Here is a 17,203-nt window from a genome sequence, read left to right as displayed (position 1 = left end):
AGATCCCCCATTTCCTTCCTAGTTGGGTTAAAGAGGTTCTCAAGAAAGGATTTGTAGAGGATATTCCATATTAGTGCAGCTTTAAGTGAAATTTATGAAATTTGGCTCACTATTCTGGAAAAAGAGATACATTCAGCTCTGTGCATGCTTTTCTTTAAAGTATGTTACACATATTTGGCTGAACACTTGAAATCACATACTCTGGCTCTGACCGATTGATTGTAGCAGAACAATTTTCAGGGTGAAAATCCTGAGGACTGCTATAAAACTTTTACATCCTTATTCTATAGTTTTAAGGCTTTAATTCTGTGGTCTGAACATAGATGTCTAATTCTCAACTCTAACATCCAAGCACCACCAGCCCAAAGCCTGGCTTTTCAGAAGTCCCGTTGCTTTCATTTGGACTTGCAGCCAGTTAAGTATCTGCAGCCAAAGGCACGTACTGCACCCTTCTACAAGTTAAATGGGATTAAATTCCAGAGGCTCACAGAGCCAAATGGACCCACCCGCCATATTTCTAATGTCTACAGTAATTGCGACAGCTCTATTAATAGCCTTGTTGATCTACATTTATTTTGATCTGTAAAGTCTTCAATGATCTGCCCAGGAAACAGCGCCAAGGCAACAATAATTACCAAGGGATCACGTTGCATTTAGGGGAAGGACCACAAGTCAGTGGTGCAGCAGGGGTGTTGTAAGCAAAAGGTGCCAGTTTCAATCCTAGGGATGGGAGAGACCCTGACCTGAATCTTGGAAGAGCCATTGCCAGGCAGCAGAGACAATACTGAGCTGGCCGGAGTTGTCTTGCTCAGCCTAAGGCAGCTTCCTATTCAGGTTCCTATGTGCCATTTTAAAAAGCATTCCCATATTCCTCTTTTTCACCAGTGAATAGATCAGATTTATAGCAACACTTTACTGAGGCTGTGACTGCAAAACTGTTGCCTTATGCCTGCCATCATGACATAGCCAGGCAAGTGTGGGATTCTCTGCCGCATTTTTGTTCTAGTGACGGGCAAGTGGGTAAAACAATGGGTTATGTATGGGGAGAGAAAGCTTGTCCCCTTCGAAAAAGTTTTCCACATGAATGGTTTGTGGCTCATGAAGAAGAAGAAGACAGTGAGAAAAGCATAATGTCCCACCTCCAACCTGCAGCAGTTAAGGGACTTCTTGGCCGCCCAGCACCAAGCATATCTTTCTGCAACCGTTGTGCACAATATAGCCATTTTTACAGCACGATCCTAAGCATGTCTACTCAGAAGTAAGTCCCACTGAGTACAATGAGACTTACTTCTAGGAAAGTGTATAGAGGAATGGCACCTGGATTGCTTTACAGTGCCACTGGAACACACACCTAGGCAATTGTCAAATTAATTTGAGCAAAGGAATATAGAAAGGAGAAGTGCAAAATGCATTTATTGGAGTCGCTCTACAAATATTATAAAATCAATTCTCATGACATTGCCAAAAGACTCTTCTGTGCATATGACAATAATTAATGCAATACAAAATAAAAAGATCAAGTCTACACACCGTAAATAATGCACATTTTCCTACCATCAGCTATATAGTAACATTAAAAACTTATTTAACAAAAGTGAAATATGACACATAAAAGACAGTAGGAACTTGGTTACATTTGCAAAAATTATAATAGGATTTCTTTCTATTATTCCTTGCTGGTCCACCTTCAGCTCTGCAGTGCAAGGAAACAACAGTGTGTCATCACATGTCCAACCGAGACCTTCTTCCCCGCCCCCCCCCCCCAAGGCAGCAAGCACTGATAGAAAATACACAAAGCAAAAGCATATACCCATATTGCTGGCTGTTGCAGTGGAACTGTGGGAGTCCTCCCAAGAGCTCCCTGGCTAAGATCACACAGGAGTCAGAGTTCTATGAGCTATCACAGTCTATTTCCATCATCACCAGGACTCCATGGACACTGGCATGCAGCGCAGAACGCCCACATTGCAGCAGTCAACATGAGGGGGTTGATATCATGCATGCACAACTGTGCTGTACTTAGCTAGCACCACCACATATCAGGTTCACCACAATAAAAAATAATCCTTTCGTAAGCACCATGCTGGAGCCTATCCATCTCGCTAGCAAAACTTGGAATACAATTATCCCATATGTAAGCACACTTTCACCACTGTGCCACAAAAAATTCATTGGCACTTGAAGTCAACATTAGAAGAGCCTGTTGGATCAGGACAATTGCCCCTCTAGCCCAGCATCCTGTTCCCACAATGGCCAACCAGAGGCCTCTAGGAAACCCACAATCAGGACCTGAGCAGAAGAGCATTCTCTCTCCTCTGAGGTTTCCAGCAACTAGTATTCAGAAGTATTATAGCCTCTGATTGTGGAGACAGAGCATAGCTGGTGCTTATTGCATACACGAGAATCAAACAAGCTGTAGCAACCGTGGCATCTCAGCCTAGTAAAGCAGCATGGAATGAAAATGGCAGAGCCACAAAGACTTGCTTCCAGTCAAACAGCACCAGTTGCATTGCAGCTGATACTCTGAGTTGCAACTGAGTGCAGGCAGCATTCCCCACTCCCAACCATAACTCTTGATGAACGACATGGGATTTTTATTTGCAACAATGCTTCCAAGTAGATGAAATTTCTAGTAAAAAAGGAAGGAAAGAATAAAAGACAGTTGGTCACAGTGCGGGGTCTTTCTGGGACAAATCCATTTCAACTGATTCCAGCTAGACAAGCTGCAAAATTACTTCAAACTGTTTTTCTATCCCAGTGCACAGCTAGATGGCGGCACCTATCAAATTCTGATGAATACTGTATTCCGAAAGATATTGAAATATGTCCCTTACAACAGCTCCCATTCATGTAACATTAACCAACAATCCTGGATTATTAGAACACCATTAGCCTAATAAGGATGGTTCTCCAGCATCTATATATGCTTCATTGCACTAGTGTTGCTAGTGCTAGCTGGAAAATGGAAGCTGAGCTGCAAAAGTAGGTTTCTGAATGGTGCATGAACATGGTGTTCCAAGGCAGAAACCATGTGGGTGTTGCACAGCACTTAGAGCGTGCCATTCACATCACAGGATCAGCAAATGTCTCAGAAGTGTGCAGGTGGCACAAAGGAGGGATGCTTCATTCTGCATGCATCCTGGGAAAGAAGCAGCAGCAAGGGTAAGCAAAATAACTTTTTGCCGAGTGCTCTTGGTCACAGTTCCCCAAATATTCAGAGTCACTATGCAAAAAAAGCTGCTTCAACAAGGAATATGTATTTTTAATATTGAGAGCACTAGAAGCAGGGCCAGCCCAAGACATTTTGGCACCTGAGGTGCTTCCCCTGCCCCCCAGGGAAGGAGGAGGGAGGGAATAGCTCCATTAGAAACAAGCAGTGGGTGGAGAAAGATTGGCATCAAGATCTGCCGCCCCACTGGATCCTGCCATCTGAGGTGGTTGCCTCACCTGGCCTCATTTGTGGGCCATCATCTTTCCATCCGAGAAAGGCCTCCCAAACCCTTTTCCTCAGATTCCCTTACAGTCTGGAACCACCACTGAGTCAGCCTTCCAATTCTAGCAGAAAGGCACTCTTGGGAGCAAAACCTGTGCACCTCTGTCTGCACTTGTGTGCATTCATTACCCAGTCCTTTTATTGTCGATGCAAAAGCTGGTCCTTCAAGAAGGGGGCTAAGGGGGAATAAACTATATGTTATCCTGCATATTTTCAGACATTAAAGTCTACACTAGCATGAATATAAAATAGAGAATTTCCAGATGGACAAATCTGAATTTTTAGTAAAAGTAAAGCACTGGTAACAACAAACATACTGGACACCCATTCACCCTGCACTGAAAAACAAGCACACTCTCACAAAACCGTAGCATATTATCAAGTCAGGATAACTTACCCCCAGACAAGATTCTTGTTGTCAAGCTGCTACAGTGGCGAAGGTTTCTGACATGGACAGGTGACTGAAGCCTTTCATAGGACACAGCCAGCCAATTTAAGAGCTGAAGAATGAGCAGCTACAAGGGATCATGGTTCCACACAACCAGAGCTTCTATAAGCAGCAGGAATCCTAATTAGGAGGGGAAGAATTGATGCTGGGGCTTGCATCATTTCAACTAGTTCACCTGTAGATGTATTAGATTCCCTAGAAGGGAGAAGGGAACTTTCAGACAACTAGGAAATGGGGGGGGGTTGTTGTGGGGGGAGCAGTGGCTTCTTTAAAATATCAGAGAGTTGAGAAGGTAGGAAGTTTTAGTGTTCAAGGTAAGATAAAGCCATGTTGCAGAAAAAACCCTGAGTGACAGTTTAACACCTCTCCCAACTAGTCCCAAAACCTGTGACCAATTCACTTTTTTACCATCTTTCTTACTGAAAATGTTGGTGTGCCTCCATCACACCAGTATACATAGTCCATGTGCACACACATAAAACCACCACACTACAGTTTGCCAGGTACACAGTGAGAAGCTGGTACTAGACACCATCAGGCACTATGAATACACCACAACTTATGCGCCAGTTTTGCAGGCCAGAAAAAAGGCTCTGAAGATTCCCATATTGGATTGTTCATGGATCCATGAAATGAGTCCACCAAACATGGAGCAGTTATATAAATCAGATTCAGGTGAGTTTTCCCAAAAGCAACACTTCAGAAACATAGCTATGATTCCTAGATAGTGTTTGACATGACAGTAAAGTATGTTTTATATCACACTCTACAAGTCACATGAGTATTTATTGGGTTGAAGATTAATAATGATTCTGCAAGTCATAATCACTGCCATTAAATGGTGACACCCATGAGGCCCTACTCACTTGCATTTATAGTTCTGCGATGTGAAGTTGTGTTGATGAGGAGTCTGAGAGTCCCAAGGCTGACATTCAATGCCACTCCATATGGTGCTTATAGTTCCACGGTACCCGTCTCCTTGACCTCTGATGCATTCTCTCGTCTCAGCTGCTGCTGAAGAGCTGTCCACAACATTCTGAGCTAGAAAGATAGACATGGCTGTTGCTTTCCTTCCTGCAAGTCAACCTGATGTAAGGGGAATGTTCTACAGTTCACCCTTTGATTCCTGCAGACCACTTAAAAGATACATTGGGTCCTAGGAAACAAGGCAACCCTTTAGGCTGCAATCTTATGCATATTTATGTGGGAGAGCTGGACCATAAAGAAGGCTGATCACCAAAGAATTGATGCTTTTGAATTATGGTCCTGGAGGAGACTCTTAAGAGTCCCATGGATTGCAAGAAGATCAAACCTATCCATTCTGAAGGAAATCAGCCCTGCGTGCTCACTGGAAGGACAGATTGTGAAGCTGAGGCTCTAATACTTTGGCTACCTCATGAGAAGAGAAGACTCCTTGGAAAAGACCCTGGTGTTGGGAAAGATGGAGGGCACAAGGAGAAGGGGACGACAGAGGACGAGATGGTTGGACAGTGTTCTTGAAGCTACCAACATGAGTTTGACCAAGCTGCGGGAAGCAGTGGAAGATGGGAGTGCCTGGTGTGCTCTGGTCCATGGGGTCACAGGAGTCGGACACGACTAAACAACTAAACAGCAAGCCCAACTGAACATTGTGAGACTTACTCTGAATAGGGATGGGAAAATACTGCACATTTTTCATTTTTCAGATCTTAAGTTCAGTTCTCCACCCTTCCTCGTCAATTTGTGATTTTTTAAAAAGAAAGCCTCTATGAAAATTCAGTAACATTTTAGTACAATTTTATTCCAATATGAAAAATCAGCAAGGCAATCTCCCCCAATATAACGCACCTGTGTAAGCTATTTTCACTAATACATGCATTTATATGCACAACCATTTTTGTATACATTACTTGTCTGGATAACTACAACTTGGAGAAGTGTGAATTTAGAAGGAGGTTAGTCCACACAGGACTTCACAGAAATTAAATTCCTCAAGCATTATGAATCTAAGCTAATAGCTACTTCCACATTAGGCTAGCACTGAATTCCAAAGAACTGAATGCCATCAGTTCAAATGTCGAATTGCTTTGCATGAGAAAGACTTTTATCTGTTGTGATTCTGTGACTGTTTTAAGATTTTGTTCTGCAACGCAGTAATGGATTTCATTTCCAAGGTTTTTCCTATTAATACAGTGGTAATTTGGTTTACGAACTTAATCCGTTCCAGAAGTCTGTTCTTAAACCAAAGTGTTCTTAAACCAAGGCATGCTTTCCCACAGCAGTGGGGACTCAATTTACAAATGGAACACACTCAACAGGAAGCAAAACATGTTCTTATTCCAAGGCAAAGTTCACAAACCAAAACACCTACTTCCGTGTTTGCAGCGTTCTTAATCCAAGTGGTTCATAAACGAAGATGTTCTTAAACCAAAGTACCACTGTACTTCTATTTGGACATAAGCAGGAACACCACTAAACACCAGGTTTCTGCCTGCTAGATTGCAGTTTCCCAGAATGCAATTCACAGTGCCTTTCTCTCCCTGTGCCTGTGCAACAACATGCTTCCCAAAGAACAAAATACTAGGAATCCTTGTAAAGGCCCTGTGTTTATGCACCCTGGCCTGAATTACTCATAGCTCAAACTTTATAAAGTCAGTAAGATTTTGTGGGTTCACATCTGGTTGCACAATTAGGGTCTACTGTCTAACCTGGAATATAGATTAGTTTTTAAATGTAAAGTCTGCTGGTAAATACAAAGGTAATTCTTCAAGAGGCATCTTTTGTTGTTGTAACCCCAGTCATATAAACATGTACAAGACGAAATCTATTATAAACCCATCTAACTACTTAAATCCCTGGTTCCACTTCAGTCAAAAGAGTATTTGCGCATGGAAAATTAAACACACAAATCAGTGTTTGGGCATCCTAGATTTGTTCTGTGTAGATCACGCACAATTATGGATTAATGCAAAAGTATCTGATTTTTAAAATGAATACATTCCTACATTTAATATTCTAATGGCTTTATTAAGCTAATATTTGTGCACTTTAAAGAGTGGCTGTGCTTCTGTAAATCTGATATCAAATTCTCCCTAGAGTAATATGTTTGGAAAGCCAACAAGTTTCTCTGTCTCAAGACCTTTTGCAGATGTCTCTGCAAGCTGCACTCAGTCTGGCGTGGACTGTTTTGAACAGAATTCTGGAAAATGGTAGCTCCTCAAATGAGTCACTCAGGCAAGCAGGCACGAGGCTTATTTTTACTACTTACAAATTTGTAATAATTGGAAATGTTTATGGAACCGAGGCCGCATCAGGAACATAATTTAAGATATAAGGGATTGAATTTGCGACCTGATTCATTCAAAGTAAAACATGGGAAGTGAGCGCAAAGCATGTGCTGTACCACTAAGCTAATGGATTCTCTCTGTATCTAACATTCTTTATTCCTGACTCCTCTAGAATACTAATGGTATACCATTTGCAAAAGCAAATTTGCCTTTAACAGAAGTGTATGACAATCTGTGGTGTTTTTGCAGCAAAGTGATTAGTTACATCACATATTGTGTACTTTTGTAGGAATGTTAGGAAGGAGCTGTGACATAGAATGAATACATCAGAAAAACCAAGCGTTACTGCAGAGAAAAATATCAAACTACTCCTTAAGGAAACTGCAATAATGCAATTCAAGGACATTCAAACTCCTACTGGGGCATCAATATTTTCTTGTGCGGCAGTTGTACATTTCCATTGCATTCTTTTTTTATGATCACATTGGTTCAGAGTCATTTCCTGACAAAGTGGTTCAGAGTCATTTCCTGAAGTGAGCCACTTGTAAAAAAATGCCCTGTTACCTACAGCTTGTGAATTGCAAATTCATGCAGGAACAGAAAAGACAGAATAATTCCCCTTAAGATTCTTAGGATTCCACAAGTAAATCAGTATATTTTAAAATGGCAAAGATCTTCTACTGGTTGTACATGATTCCTATCTGGCATTTCCAGTGCTTTTTTCTGTGGGTACGCAGGTGTATGCATACCCCTAAACATTTTGTGAATCTAAGTTTGGCCTCCTTGAGGGACAGTATTTCAATATGAGTAAGAAAATGAGAGGACCCCTGAACATTTTTAAGGGGGGAAAAGCACTGTGCATATCTCTCTGCACTACTTCTGCACTCTGGCGAATGAGTGCACACCTGCATGTAAGGTAAAACAGGACAAAGGAAGCCTGAAAAGCCCCAAGCATGCAGGTCATCTCCCTGGGGAAGCCCACCTGGTGTCAACTTTGTTAATGTTCCAGCACCAAGAAGACATTTTTGTTTCCCCAGGCATTCAGGCAGCACCAGTGATTGGATGTTTTTATCCTCACTGTGTTTATCTGTTTTTATTATTGTATTTTTACTCTCATTTTAAATCACTTTGGAACTTTTTGTTGTGGGCAGCAATATATAAATTTAATAAACCTAAACCTGTTGTTCAAACTATTTATTTATAATACTAGAAAACTGGTTTTCCTATATGAGATTCATGAGCAAATAGATTACCACTCCAAGAAAAGGTAAAATGCTCTTTAGCATTTTCAGGCTCACGGAAGAGAGAAGCAGCCTCAAAATGTTTGGAACATGCCAAGTCTAAGCAAGATCGGGTCTTTGATCAGTTTAGTTTGGACGTCAAACATTCAGGTAGCATGAAGTCCAGATGGCAATAAATGCACCAGATGTTTGTATTCTCAGGAGAGATTTTTCAGCACTGTTTAGTATGCTAATTGCGAACATAAAAGTAAAAACTGCTAGACAGTCACTTCTGAGATATTATTTGTTACCTTAAATAGCAAGGTCTCATACATATTGCATTGCTTAAGTGGATTGCAGGGAAAGATAAAGGATTTGCTAGATGTATGCTGAAGCGGATCTCTTATCTTTTCCCACACCAAAAAGAACTCTGACCTCAGGAGACCTGCAGCAGCATTGATCTAATATAGTTGTTTTTAAACTGGGTTTTCAAGAACTCTGGGGCAACACAGGCGCTTCAGAGTGTGCTTAGAGGGAAGATCAGTGGCGTAGCGTGGGTTGTCAGCACCCGGGGCAAGGCAAGTAATTTCCGCCCCCTAACCCATGGATTTTAGCACTCGAGTGCGAGCGCGCCCCCCCAGATGTTGCGGCCGGTGCGGCCGGCCCCCCTGCACCCCCTCCCACGCTACCACTGGGGCTGGGGGCAAGCGAAGGAGCCAAGGAGCCCCCCCAAAGGCTCAGCAGGAATTTATTAAATTTATTATTTGCGGAGCCCCCGCGGGCCGAGGCAGCCGAAGCCCCCTCCCCTCGGGCGCCTCCCCGCCCCCTCCTCTCCTTGGGCTGTAGGTGGAGCCCGCGCTCCGAGGCGCTCCAGATCCGGGCTTGGCGAGCGCCTCTCCTCCCGGCCAGGTCCGGGGGCTTCCAGCCGCGCTCTGTCCTCGCCCCCCCCCCCCCGCGGCTGAGACTTGCGCTGAGAGCCGGAGCCAGCGGCGCCCCCTTCCGCTGGGAGACCCTCGCCCGCCCGCCGGCTTCCTCTCGGAGGGTTTTGGGGAGGGCAGGGCACGTCGAGGCCCCTCAGAGCTCTCCTTCCTTCCAGTCGGCAGAAGCAGCTGTGGCTGGGCCGAGGGGATGGCGGCGGTGGCGGGGTGCGGAGGCTGCCCGTGCCCGGCCAGGCGTCGGTGGCGGCGGCGGCGCTGCTGCAGCGGCTGCTCCTCCTGCGAGCAGTGAGTGGAGCGCAGCCGCAGCTGCGGCGGGGGGCGCACACGCGCTAGGGCGCAAGGCTGGCGGTGGCGGCGGGGAGCCCGGCGGAGGAAGGAACTTGTCCTTTCCCTCTGGACTCGCGCCCCCCCAGATTTTGCGCCCGGTGCGGCCGGCACCCCTGGCACCCCCCACGCTACGCCACTGGGGAAGATAGATATTGTCTACCACCACAACCTTCAGTACAATGCTTCAGAGGATGCTTGGGCATTTTCTAGGTCTCATCTGTACATGCACCTTTGCTTGTGCCCAGGCAAACTCTGTCTCATAAATTCTGAGCTGTTACCCTTAAAATCTGCTTTCAAGACTAATTGTATTATTAGGCCTGCAGCTTCCAGGGAAATTTATGCATGTGGAGAGGGATTGATGGAGCCTGTGTGATCTGAGGGCAAGGCCAGAAATGTAGCACCCACGCCCCAGAAATTGCATGAGGAAATGCACAAAGAGGGCTGGGGAGAGCATATTAGGCAAGAGAACAGGGGAACAACCAAACAGGGGATCCTTGTTATAAGCAACAGGACTGAAACCTACAGAAAATATAACAGGGTTGCCACGCAGTGAAGAGACAATCTCAGATAGCCTAGATTAAGGAAAGGGGAAAGTCACAATAAACATTTGCATTAAACTCACCACACGTTTTAATTGTGCAAAACTCCCAGGGGGTGTTTGGGTCAAGAGTGTAGCACCACGGCCTCGGCTTATTATCTGGATTGCGGCAGTAATTATCATCAAGCCCTTTGTCAGGATATCTGCAAAGCACACAGACAAGCACGTCAACCAAGTCAGCCTGGCAAGGCTACACTGGCACACAAGATGCAGCCCAAATGACCTCCAGCCTGATAGGGTTCTGAGGCAGTTGGGGCAAACAGGAACCCTAACATGTGGGGTGCCAAATACCTACAGATGTGGGAGGAGGAGTTGCCATCAAAAAGCAGTCAGCAGCTGTAATATCTGGAGGAGAACAGTTTTGATATGCTGCAGGGCATCCAACAGGGTCACTCTGCTAATTGGGCAACCTCCCATTAGTGTCTGGCTTGACACGATACCTTTACTCCCTATCTTCAAATGGCCCAATTAAGTGTGGACAATATAAACACTTCCTGGCATGCCAGACTCATTAAGGAAATGGGTTCAACAGTCCTGGGTTCAAACTGGAAGCTATTTTCAATAAACTTTGTGCTAATGATAGCTCTATTTTTAGAAGTCTGCTTATTCTGAGGCCATGCCCTCATTTCCAGCACTGAAAGGAGGAAAAATGCAGATTTCCTCTGCCCTTCTTTATCTTGTCAATATTTTTTTCTCCTTTTAATTATTTCCATACCCTTTGTCCTGGAATTACTGAAAGAAGTGAAGGGGGGAATTGAGACAGCTGTCAGTTTCTTGAATGAATAGCATTTGCTTATTCTTTTAGAAATAATTGTTTATATTATATTTATTATACATGGTATGTATAATAAAGTAAAAACCTTTATATTTATGTTTATGTATAAAGTAAAGTTCTTTTGAATATTAAAAGCCTGGACATTGTATAGTCTTTACAAAGAAGCTGTCAATCACCTGGAAGAGTTATTTAGCTTTCTAGCTGTAAGATACTCTACTACTTTGCATATCATCAAAATTTATTTTGATGCTTACTTGATACTTGGACTCAGCCTCTGAGTAAATCTAGACAAGGTCTAGCTGTAACACAGTAGCAGCTTTCTAAAAGGTAGTAAAATTTCTTCTCTCTTTTCTCTCTCTCCTTCTGACACTCTTTCTCTCTCTCTCTCTCTCTCTCTCTCTCTCTCTCCAATTACATTTAACGCTCTCCATCAGTGCTTGTTATTTCTGGATTCCAGGCAATTGTGATTAACAATAGATAGAAAGGCTCTTCCCAGGCATTTCTCAGCTTTAATGGGTCATTAATTTCATGCTTCCCCCTTACTTTACAACTTAACCTGCTATTTAGGTGGCCACTGTAATAAGTTAGTAATGCAAGTATAATTGACACTTCCATTTAGTGACTGAAATTTAAAACGTATGCTGTTAATCAAGGCCAAGCTGCATATCCCAAGCTGTGGACCTCCAGGGGAAACATTTAAAGGCAATTGCTCTATCATCTACGTGAATTATTTTATTAGACTACACAGCATGTGCTTTTGTTTACATTCCCTGGAGTTGCCATTTCAGAGAAGAATTGCAGACAGAACTAAAAACACTGGTCTTGGTCAATCAAAGAACACCATGTACTGATGAAACCTCTACCACTATAACACCAAATATCTGCGGAAATGAATCTAGGTTGTATCCAACTAAGACATACCCAGAGCCGAAATAAGGCAGTTATATTCAAAGTACTGACAATGCCATAGCAAGAGTTAAGACTGGGCATGTTTTTGGTGGGCTGGGGGCCAAAAGTCAAAGAAAACCCTGAGATTTTAAATAGGCAGCTGCAGGCTCCCAGTTTCACATACTCAAGTTCCTGTTGGCTTTTGTTTTTGTTGTTTTAATAAGAGCTTATGCAAAAGATATTCCAGAAGGACAACAGAATCTTATGCAACTCATTACTTTGCAGAGTTTTGATTTTTTTAAAAAATGGGGGTCCCTAATTTAATCATATTGGCATTTTGCTGTTTATAGCAACTCTATAGGATCCTGTGCTGTATGTCAATTGTTTACAATTAAGTTGTAGCGGCCTAGAGCTACAAAACAATGACATGTGGTTGATCTGCTGCTATACTGTCTTCCCACAACACACACTCAAGGGGATAGTTTGGGGTCCCCCAGTAGTGTTAAAAAGCAATGGCACAATTACTTCTAAGCCTGATTTCTCCAGACCCGCTGGCTGTTAGCACAGCCTTTCTAGTCAGCAGGGAGCAGGCAGAACTATGCTAAATTCTACTCTTTAAATTTATCAGTTGCAGAATGAAGGTAGAGATATGTAGGAAGCCTGTGGTTTATTGCTTTAGAAAACTCTTGAACTCCCATCACCACTATCAAGACCCAATGTGCAGTAACTGGCTTCTTTTCTGCTCCTCTGCTGTTGATTCACCTCCCAGTTTCAGCTTCCTTTTGCTGGTACTGTACAGAAATTTGTATCAATACAAGCAGCAGTGTGCTATCTTAATGAGAGTCCTCAGGTCTGACTGGGTGTTACATACACTCATGTAGGTCTTCAATCCTGGTGACTCCATCAATGCACTTGGAGTTCCCACCTGCAATGCACAAGCCAGGTGGGCTGACAGACATTTTCCAAGGGCTGCAATGCTCTCAATGCCTGCTTTCCAAACCTTTCCCTGTGAATTTTGCTCTCAGTCTGATAAAATCAATACGCCAACATAATATCCAATCTTTTGGGTGTGTAGTATAGCAATGAAACTCCCCTATTAGTCTTCTCATCACTTGACCATGGCATCCTTCTGGACCGTCTAGGTGGGTTGGGAGCTGGGGGCACTGTTATGCAGTGGTTTGGCTCCTTCCTCCTGGTCCGTCTCCAAAAAGTGGGGGGGGGGGATGAGTGTTCAGACCCCTGTGCACTCACTTGTGGGGTACCTCAGGGCTCTGTCCTCTCCCCCATGTTTTTCAACATCTATATGAAGCCGCTGGGAGAGACCATCAGAGGGTTTGGGTAACTAGTATTACCCAACTAATCCAGAATGTGGAAGCTAGACAGGTGACTGGGAGCAGCCACTGGGACCACATAATACTGGTCCTGAAAGACCTACATTGGCTCCCAGCACATTTCAAGCACAATTCAAATGTTGGTGCTGACCTTTAAAACCCTAAACAACCTCAACCCTGTACACCTGAAGGAGTGAGAAGCTTAGATCCCCATAACCTAAAGGTAAAGGACCCCTGACAATTAAGTCCAGTAGTGAACGACTCTGGGGTTGCTGCGCTCATCTTGCTTTACTGTCCGAGGGAGCCGACATTTGTCCACACACAGTTTTTCCGGGTCATGTGGTCAGCATGACTAAGCCGCTTCTGGCGAAACCAAAGCAGTGCATGGAGATGCCGTTGGCCTTCCCACCAGAGTAGTACCTATTTATCTACTTGCACTTTGATGTGCTTCTGAACTGCTAGGTTATCACCTGATAAAAAAACATCATGGACAGGACCCCGAATTTAGAACTATCACAAAGAACAAACACACAAGGCTGGCCCAGGCCAAGTGTCCTTCCTCTCTCCTGTCACAAGGGAAATGTGTTATGTGATATTATCATGTTGCACACTTCCTTGTGGCCACCTGTTTATTAATTTAATAAATATATATGCTGCTTTTCAAGAAAAATCTGTCCCAAAGTGGTTTACAAGCCACATATAAAATAAAATTCAAACATCACAAAAACAGCATAACATTTCAAAAACTTAAAAAAATCAAGAGAACTGAGCCTAATCCAGCCTTTCTCAACCTGTGGGTCCCCAGATGTTATTGAACTACAACTCCCATCACCCCTAGCTAGCAAGGCCAGAGCTCAGGGATTATGGGAGTTGTAGTCCAACAACATCTGGGGACCCACAGGTTGAGAACCGCTGTGATCCAATGTGATATACAAATTTTCATTATCAGCTAAAAATGGGGAAGCTCTGCAACTCAGTTCAAGTTAGCTGCTAATGACAGTGGTAAAGAAGTAAGACTTTTCACAGTCACACACAGCAGCAGTATCGAAAGCCCGCCATGTAAATACACCACATCATGCATTTCCATTAAGACATGTTATTTACACCATCACCTACACCTAGCAAACAATTTCTGCCTGATTCAGGAATCAGACATGAGATAAAATGTGGAGCCGGTTGCAGGCCACCGTTCCTGTAGTTAATGAACAAGTGTTCCAATACTGTTAGCAACTGGTTTCCAAGTAGATTGCAGTGAAAAAAATATCACTTGTTATGCAAGTGGAGCGCAAAATGTGTTAATGACCATTCCAAGGTCACAAACAATGTCTATGGAAGGAGGACATGGAACCGAATACCAATTCCCTTATTTCCAGCCGTATGATCACACAGCTCATTGCAATGGAAGCAAGAACAATGTTCGTAAACGCAAGCTGGTTAAAAGTAATTGTTATGATTATAAGTCAATTCCAACATGAGCTACAGTTTATGAAATCCTATCTACTGGACTCCAATTAAAAGACAGCAGAATTAAGTAGCCTGTAGATAAGTCAACCGGGACGCTGGTGGTGCTGTGGGTTAAACCACAGAGCCTAGGACTTGCCGATCAGAAGGTCAGCGGTTCGAATCCCTGCGACAGGGTGAGCTCCCGTTGCTCGGTCCCTGATCTTGCCAACCTAGCAGTTCAAAAGCATGTCAAAGTACAAGTTGATAAATAGGTACCGCTCCGGCGGGAAGGTAAACGGCGTTTCCGCGCGCTGCTCTGGTTCGCCAGAAGCAGCTTAGTCCTGCTGGCCACATGACCCGGAAGCTGTATGCCAACTCCCTCGGCCAGTAAAGTGAGATGAGCACCGCAACCCCAGAGTCAGTCATGACTGGACCTAATGGTCAGGGGTCCCTTTACCATTACTAGATAAGTCAACTGCTCTCCATATACTGTATTTAAGCACTACTTTACCACTTTAACAGCCATAGAAGATCCTGGCAACTATACTTTGCTAAGGATGCTGACCTCACAGAGCTACAACTCCCAGGATTCTCCATGTCTGTGAAAGTGGAATAATAGCGCTTCAAATGTATGGTGTGGGTGTGACCTCAACATTCAAAGGCAAAGAATTTTCTTATGCAATTCATATCAATGCAAATATATATCCTACACCATAGGACATATCTACACTGCAAATTAAAGTTTGATGTATACCAATTTAACTGCCATGGCTTTAACAGAATATTATTCACCAATTATTATTATTAGTAGTAGTAGTAGTAGTATTTTTTTCCATTAAGGATTCTAAGTCCCCCTCACAGATCTACTGTTCCAAGTGTTTACTGAAGAGAAAGAATAACTATTAAACTAGTTTACATCTACAGTGTAGATACCCCCCCAGGACCATTCTGCATGGCCTAAATTACTCTATCAGCTCCTTTTGAAGGACTCTAAAGTACAGATCACACTGTATGCTTGGATAACAGCCTATAAGAACAAAACCTTTTTAGCCTGCAGTGTCCTTGCATTGGCTCAGATTCACGTTTTTGGCATGAAGTACAGTAAATACTGCAACGACTTAAGTAACTGTCCAAAACCAAAACTCACAGCAATGAACATTGCCTTCAGCCAATGTTTTTTTGTCTGTGGGGTGGGGGGATGGAAGATAAATATTAGATCACTATCAAATATTAGCAAAACAAAACATTTATAGCTTTAATAGGCAAAGGATCAAAAATCTGAGAAGCTTAAAGGTTAAGTATTCTGGTAGAGATTTATGGAGGACAGTAAAGATTAAGCTCATAAATATTTTCAATTATTTAAGTCACTTTGATAACAAGCTATTTAAAGTTGGTTGGGGTTTTTTGGAGATATCTGTACCTGTGTGTGCATGGTCTCTCTTCTTTCACTCTCTCATTCATTAAACCCTAGTTATGCTATTAAGATTACCTCATGCTTTTAATTAGAAGCTTTTATGAGCAAACATAAAAGTGAGTTACTTCTACTACTCAATCAATATGAAGTTTAACAATTTCCAATGCTATGTATGGTTGTAGTCCAAAGTTCATTAAAATTAATGAGGATTGTACATGATTCAATACATGATAGATTGTATAGGGTTTGTGTTAAACAATTAACATTCAAATGAATGGAACACCACTGACATTGGTTTGGGCTTGACACATGGACTTGGCTCATGGATTGGGTGAAAGCTCAAGTTGCAGGTAGCAACAGTCTACTTTTCAAAAGTAGACAGTCTACTTTTCAAAAGTAAGCAATGAAAAACTATGTCTGCTATAGAGGATTCACATACCCAGATAAAACTTTTTTCTGGGCCTAAATAAAAGTGCTGGCTTTCCATTCAAAGTGCTGGTTTTGACCTTTAAAGACTTCATAGCTTGGGGGCAGCAGACCTATAGGATTGCCTAGATTCACATCCTATAAGACCTTTCACAATAACCCTTCTCAGGTGTCCCCATCATCTGGGCCTTTTTAGTGGCCCACAGGCAGCAATCATGTCTCAAAAAGACAGACAGGTTCCATTCACAATCTGTACTTCCTTAAAATAAATGAAGAGCATTTTTACTTCTCTGGACGAAATGGGTGCCTGTGTGGTCTCTGAAGGTCCCAGCGTTGACATTCCTTGCCAGTTTCTGTGTGGTCCATGGGGCCTCTATAGCTTTCGCCATGGCACGTCATGCATTCAGCTGAAAGTACAGAAAAGTGACTCTTTTCTAGGATAGTGACTTGAGCTCAACACCTCATTCCAATAATGCAGATAAAAGCATATGTCAACAAATAGCAACCCCTGTTAGATTCACATGGTCTTCTATGAAATTAATTACGGTTTTTATCAATTTTTCCCTAATGTGAAATCTGAAGTAAGAATGGAGGTTTCTCTGTTGCCAAAACATCCAAGGACTTTCAAGAGTTTCC

At 43.0% G+C, this 17,203-nt stretch overlaps 1 protein-coding gene across 4 annotated transcripts in view; it reads right to left on the bottom strand.

Moving 5' to 3' along the window:
• HGF (hepatocyte growth factor) overlaps positions 1 to 17,203 on the bottom strand; it is a 56,767-nt gene that overhangs the window by 15,981 nt on the left and 23,583 nt on the right. For all 4 annotated transcript variants that reach the window (XM_053405204.1, XM_053405207.1, XM_053405203.1 and 1 more), the window contains exons 6-8: positions 16,854 to 16,974; positions 10,315 to 10,433; positions 4,808 to 4,982 (exon numbers count right to left, since the gene is read on the bottom strand). In XM_053405204.1, coding sequence (XP_053261179.1) covers positions 4,808 to 4,982; positions 10,315 to 10,433; positions 16,854 to 16,974 — 415 coding nt within the window. The remainder of the gene's footprint in view (positions 1 to 4,807; positions 4,983 to 10,314; positions 10,434 to 16,853; positions 16,975 to 17,203) is intronic.

Source organism: Podarcis raffonei, chromosome 10 (genome assembly GCF_027172205.1).
Source record: "Podarcis raffonei isolate rPodRaf1 chromosome 10, rPodRaf1.pri, whole genome shotgun sequence".
Lineage (NCBI taxonomy): Eukaryota > Metazoa > Chordata > Lepidosauria > Squamata > Lacertidae > Podarcis > Podarcis raffonei.
The sequence above is the reverse complement of the archived record's forward strand: the minus strand, read 5'-3'. Positions and strand labels throughout refer to the sequence as shown.